This window comes from Dermochelys coriacea, chromosome 17 (genome assembly GCF_009764565.3).
Source record: "Dermochelys coriacea isolate rDerCor1 chromosome 17, rDerCor1.pri.v4, whole genome shotgun sequence".
NCBI classification, from domain to species: Eukaryota; Metazoa; Chordata; order Testudines; family Dermochelyidae; genus Dermochelys; species Dermochelys coriacea.
Genome location: NC_050084.1, coordinates 21554732 through 21560731, shown reverse-complemented (window position 1 = coordinate 21560731; position 6000 = coordinate 21554732). Strand labels below are relative to the sequence as shown.

Below are 6000 nucleotides of genomic sequence, written 5' to 3'. Positions count from 1 at the left end.
GTCGGGGGGGGGAATGCCCCGCAGCGCCCCCGGGGCCCTGCACACGGAGCATCCTGGGCACGGGCAGCGGCCCCGGGGCGCCGGGCGGCGCTGAGCGGGGGGCTCGCTTCGCGCCCTGGGCTTGCAACGGGGACCTGGAGCGGGGGGGGGGGGAGATGAGGCGGCTCCGGGGAAACCACGTGATCGGGGAAACCTGGCAGGGATGGGGGGAGATGGGGGGGGGGGAATCGCTCTGCCGCTGAGTCGCTTCGCAGGCTCCGGAGAGAGGATCCGGGAATTGCAACGGGGGAGGGGGGGCTTGGCCTGGCCCCTCCCTGAGCTCCCCACCCGCCCCCGCCCTTTGCATTGGGGGCATCGCCCCCCCACCCCACCCCACCCCGGCCGGCGTGTGCTGGCATCGCCTCGCCTGCATCGCACACAGCCGCTGCCGCCGCGGCGGCTCCAGCCCGGGCAGCTCCGGCCCCCACACCCCGGCCAGCCCCGCGCCCCGAGGGACGGGGGCCGGCGGCGGACCTGACTGTGGGGGGCGGGGGGGATCCGCGGGCGGGGGGGCGAGCTTTGGGTTTTGCATTGCTGGAAAAGTTGGCGCGCATTGCGGGGCAGGGGGCTGCCGCGGGGGCCCAGCGAACCCCCCCCCCCCCCGCCAGTCCGCCCGCCGCCCCCTGCGGAGCCCGGCGCGCCCCCCTCGCCGCCGCCCCCTTCGGAGCCCGGCGCTGCCTCCCCGCCCCGCGGCCGCGGGAGGCGCAGAAGGACCGAGGACCGTGCGGAGAGCGGAGCTGACCCGGCTCGCTCCGCCGGAGGCTGCTGCCCGCCCGCGCCCCCAAACTTCGTCCCGGAACTTCGCCAGGCCGGATGGATCCATGAGCCGCGTTTGCTTCTTTCTCCTCCTGCTGCTGCCGGCCGCAGGCTCGGCTGGGCGAGCTCGGAGCCCGCCGGGGCGCACGGGCAGAGTTCGCGCCCTGGCACTGGAATAACCCCCTGGAGATTTCGCTGTTCCAGCCGGGGGCGGGGGGGGGGAGCATCCAACACCCTCTTAGCAGATCGGGGGGGGGGGAATACACGTGCCGCTCCTCTCGGACCCTCCTGCCTGTGGGGGGTGTGCCCCCCTCCCGGGGACCCCCTTTGCTGAGTGCGTCCCTCCTCTCCTGCGTTAGGGCTTTGCGCTCCCCGCGCAGCACCCTTGGGTGCCCGGGGCTCAGGGCGCCCTGCGGGGGTGGGGGTAGGTAAGAGGGAGGCGCAGGGCAGTGGCCGCCAGTGGTGCCCCTTTGCCCCCGTTGAGCTGGGCGCCCCGGACGGGCCGCACGTGGCTGGATTTGTTTGTCCCCCACCGCGGGGGTGGATCCCGCACCTCGCCGCGCACCCCACCGACAGCCATGGCCCCGGGACCCGCCGCTCTGCTCTGCTGTCTCGGCGCGCTGCTGGCCCACGGTAAGAGCTCGCCCGCGCGGGGACTGTGGGGTGGGGGCTCCCCCGGCCCCCTCCCGATTCGCCCTGTGCCTTTGGGAAAGGGGCTTCCTGCACCCTCTGCCCGCCCTCCCCTCTAGCCCCCCTGAGCCCCGCTGCACCCCTCTATACCTCCCTACAACCCCCAGCCCCCCTCGAGCCCCACTGCCCCTCCACTCCTTCGCTGCACTCCTCTATGCCTCCCTGCAACCTCCAGCCCTCCGAACCCCTCTATGCCTTCCTGCACCCTCTTCCCTGCAACCCCCAAGCCCCGCCCGAGCCCCAGTGCCCCCTCCACTCCTCCGCTGCATCCCTCTTTGCCTCCCTGCAACCCCCAGCCCCTCAACCCGCTGCACCCCTCTATGCCTTCCTGCATCCCCTTCCCTGCAACCCCCAGCCCTCCCGAGCCCCACTGCCCCCTCCGCTGCACCCTCTATGCCTCCCTGCAACCCCCAGCCCTCCCTCCCCTCCAGCCCCCCCAACCCACTGCACCCCCTTCCCTGCAACCCCCAGCCCCCACCCCACTGCCTCTTTCAATCCTCCGCCGTCCCCTGCGGCCCCCCCCCCCCCCGGCCAGGGGAAGGGGCTGCTTTCATTCCGCTCTGCCTCCTTCCCCCAGCTTTGCTTGGACTCTAGGCTGCCCCCAGCCTGTTGCCCCCGTTCCTGCCCCTCGCTCTGCCTCGTCCCATCTCCTCCTGCCCCCCCCCCCCCAGGGAAGGGGCAAGGATTAGAGTTGAGCCCGGACTGAATAAAATGACAGATTGCGCTTCTAATGTGGGGCTCCTGTGCCGGGGAGCGGGGGGGGTCTTAAAATATATATATAAACTGTCCATGTCTCCTGCTTTCTTAATACCGCGATGGATTTAGAATAGAGATCCAAGTCTTTATCTGCTATTATCTCACAGCTTTATCCAACAGACCGATGCAATCAAATGCACAATCTTTGCAGCCAGGGCTGACCATGCACTGGCTTGGGCTAGCAGCTCCCTGTTCGGGGGCGGGGCGGGGGGGGTGTGTGTGACTGATTGTTGGCTTTTGTTTGTTTGTTTGTCTATACATCGTGTCTCTAGATGTCTTTCCCCTCTCCCCCTCCTCCCCCTTTCTGCAGTCTTATGGAAAATGTTCACTTTCCCTGAGTTGCATTCAAATCGCTCCCTGAACCCTGTAATTTATTGAAGTGTGTGGATGACATGCTGTGAAATCGCTTGCTGCCATTAGGGATTACGGGACCTGCTGGTGTGGTGCCCTTTTGCTGAGCAAGGTAACAGTCAACAGAGGAGTGGCTGGCTGCACTATTGCGAGCTGCTGAACCCCCTCCCTCCTCCCCCCCCCCTCCCCCGTTTGATGTGGCACGGCTGCAGTGGGTGCACTGTGGGTGCAGACAGCTCCCGTTGCAAGGGCAGCTTTTGGTGTTCTCCTGGCTGTGGTTTTGGGTGGGTTATTTATACCCCCGCGGCTTCCAGGCAGAGGTGGAAGGGCTGGATTTCTTAGCGCTGTTATGGTTAGCCTGGCTAATGTGGGGGCCCTAGGGCGCAGCACCGTCTGGAGGACGCGTGCTCCGTGCCCCCGCTTCCAGGGTACCCTAGATGTTCGCTGCCGGGCTCATCTCGGCCGTTATTTGCCATAATCGCCCCCCCCCCCACGCCCCGGCTCTTATGTGTGTGGACGGTGGAACTGGAGTCCTGGCTTGCCGTGGTGCCCCCCGCACTGTGGAGTCGGTGCTGAGGAAATGGGGTTCAGAGTTGCCTTTGTGGTGCTTACCGTGAGCCCGGAGGCTCTTGGAGTTGCTGACTAATGGAAACGGGACTTAAACCCCCCCAGCGTGTGTTGCTTAGTGGAAACGCTCCCCTCCCCCCTTCTCTGTTCCACTGGAAGGCAGGGATGTTGATGATAGATAAGCAGATTTTTAAACAACTTCTTTGAATCAAGTCAATTAGTAGAAATAAACAAAGGGACTAAATGCTTTAACCAGCAGCGCTGAGTGTTCTCCACATCCTTTCCCGACAGAGCTGTAAAAATCCTTGATGTGCAGAGCAAGGATTTATCCTGGGTGCTGAGCAGCGGTAATTTTGTTTAGCATCCCTTAAGTGCCTTGAATGCTTTCCCCATTGTCTTCCAGACAAGTTGCTTGTAAGTTTTATTTCCCCAGCTGTGTTTTGCTTGGCTGAGTCTTGATCTTTAGGAACAACAGGTAACAGTGTTTGCAATCCACGTGATTGACAGCTGGCAGGCTTGTGTGATGGGGAAGATGTGGTCTGTTTTTTTTCCCCTCCTGCTTTATCAGATTTGGGGGTCTGCATAATCATTTTTCCAAAAAGTGGTGAGGACAATCATGTGTCACATTTGTTGGGGGTTGCACGGTAGCAATACAGGGAACCTCATTATAAAAGTGATGAATAATAAATTATTATGTAGGATTAAAAGGCGCGGAATGGAAGCGACATATTCCCTGCTCTTTACCCACGTTTCTAGTCAGCACGCTGTCTCTTCCCCTTGCTAGCGAGCAGATGGTGAGTTAGAACCGATGACCCGAAAACCGGAGCCAGAACTTCAGCTGTGGGCAGGTAATAAGAAAAGTGGAACCAGCACATATTGGCGATGCTAATTAATGTCTGTGGCAGTGATTTTGAAGATGGGGAAAGTGGTGTTGGGTAATTAATCTACCTTGAAATTTAAAGCTAGAATTGTGGTCTGATTTCCCATGCTCCTTCTTCAGTGAGATGTGTCTTGTAGAATAAGGAGTGTTGTTTTTATTATTATTATTTCATATAGAGAGATCATGAAAAACCCAAGCCAAATCCTCTGTTGGTATAGATCGGTGCAATTCCATTGAAGTCAGTGGAGCTGTGCCAGTTTACACCAGCAGAGAATTTGGCCTCCAGTCTGTAGCTCTGAGGAGCAGGCTGCTAAATGCACGCGTTCATTCGATATTAATCTAGTTGATAGGGAGGGGGACGTGTGGGGAAAAGGACTTCTTCCCCATCCCATTCAAGGTTGCATTGTGTCATGTTATGTGAGCACTGGTACCAGGAGCTGGGGGTCCGCAGTATGTCTCAGGGATGAGCCCAGGGAAATCAGTTGGAAAGTCACCATTTGTCTTCGGAGTCAGACCCCTGCAGAGCACAGATTACCATGGCTATCACTGAGCGTGGCCTGCACTCCTTCCACAAGCAAATAAAGATCAGGTCACAGCACTGCTTCCCAGCTTTAGGTGTTTATATTTTGACACAAGTTAATTCCCCCCCCCCCCCCCGTTTTCCCAGGTCCCTGGTGCAAGCACTGGAGAACCAGAAAGTCAAATTGATTAGAAACAGTGAGTGAAATCCCCTCCCCTCCAGTTCCTCAGGCTAAACCCTGTGAAGGGCAAGGTAAACAAACAGCATAAAAGGTGAAAAATGACGTCAGTGTTTTAAGATCCACAGGGGTTCTTTCTAACTGAGGTCAGGAATTTCAGTGGTGAGTCTGTCTATATTTAGTGTCTCTTTGTATCTGAGCAGCCTAATAATAAATAATACACTTTATCTGATCTATCTGTGTATCTGTCAGCACCTGACACTGCAGTATCTGAACATCTAGACAATCAAAATGTGGGGCTTTCAGCCAACCTCCTTGCCCCCTAAAATGTCACACAGTAAAAGCAGGGAGTTGGGGACATTAGAACTAGGCGATACAATTCAACTCTGACGTGCTCTAATGGAAAGCGAAATGGGGGGCATGTAGGGGCTGAGGACATGGGATGGGATACAGAGCTAAGCATCCCTGCTCGACGGAGGGAATAGAGGAAGGGACATGTATGCACAGTGTCTCTAGCCTGCAGTGATCAGGGGCCATGGTTGATCTGTATGGAGGGCGAAGTCTTTTTGTAACCCTCGCTAGGCAAGACCTGGAATGGCCCTTGATGCTGCTGTTGCGGGGGAGTCTGCACTTCCTTCTGGACTGTCTGCCCGGCAGCAGATGAGGGTGTGTTGCTCTGATGCCTGGAAATCCAGCTGCCAGCATTGATACGCCATGGAGGTCTTCACGCTGCCTCCCTAGAGCAATCGGTCTCGATGGGGGGCTAGCTGTAGATCGGATCCTGTCCCCCAGGGTTCAGCCTTGCCAAGCTGTCGTGAAGGCTCCCCAGCCTGGGTGTTGACCCTACTTACCAGACAGTGATGGTAAACGAGCCAGCAATGTTTTAAGAGCCTGTTAAAATTGCACATCCAAAGCCACACATGAGCCTTAAGCCTTCTGCCCCTGACTTTCATTACCAGACAGCATTGCACCTCCTTCACCTCTGTGCAACCCGGCCTCCTTCCAAGGGGGTGCAGCAAACTCCCTGCTACTTTGCAGAGGTAACCAGACATGCTGACAAACAGGTGCACTAAGCACACCTATTTGTCCAGCAACGCCTCACTCGTAGAGCCTGCTCTGGGCCCCTCCAAGGTATGCAGAGATTCAGACTTTGAATCAGGCCTTCAGTGACTTGCAGGACGTCGGAAGCTTCCGGGGTCGGATCCTGCAGCAGTGGGAGGTGTGCCACGTGCAGGATCGGGGCCCACCTGCTGTCGAGAGTGC

At 58.7% G+C, this 6000-nt stretch overlaps 1 protein-coding gene across 1 annotated transcript in view; it reads left to right on the top strand.

Moving 5' to 3' along the window:
* The first annotated feature begins 726 nt into the window (after positions 1-726).
* The window catches only part of TMEM132E (transmembrane protein 132E), a 241843-nt gene continuing 236569 nt past the window's right edge, over positions 727-6000 (top strand). The window contains exon 1 of the mRNA XM_038375858.2: positions 727-1428. Within this exon, the coding sequence (XP_038231786.1) occupies positions 1374-1428 (55 nt within the window). The 5' untranslated portion in view covers positions 727-1373. The remainder of the gene's footprint in view (positions 1429-6000) is intronic.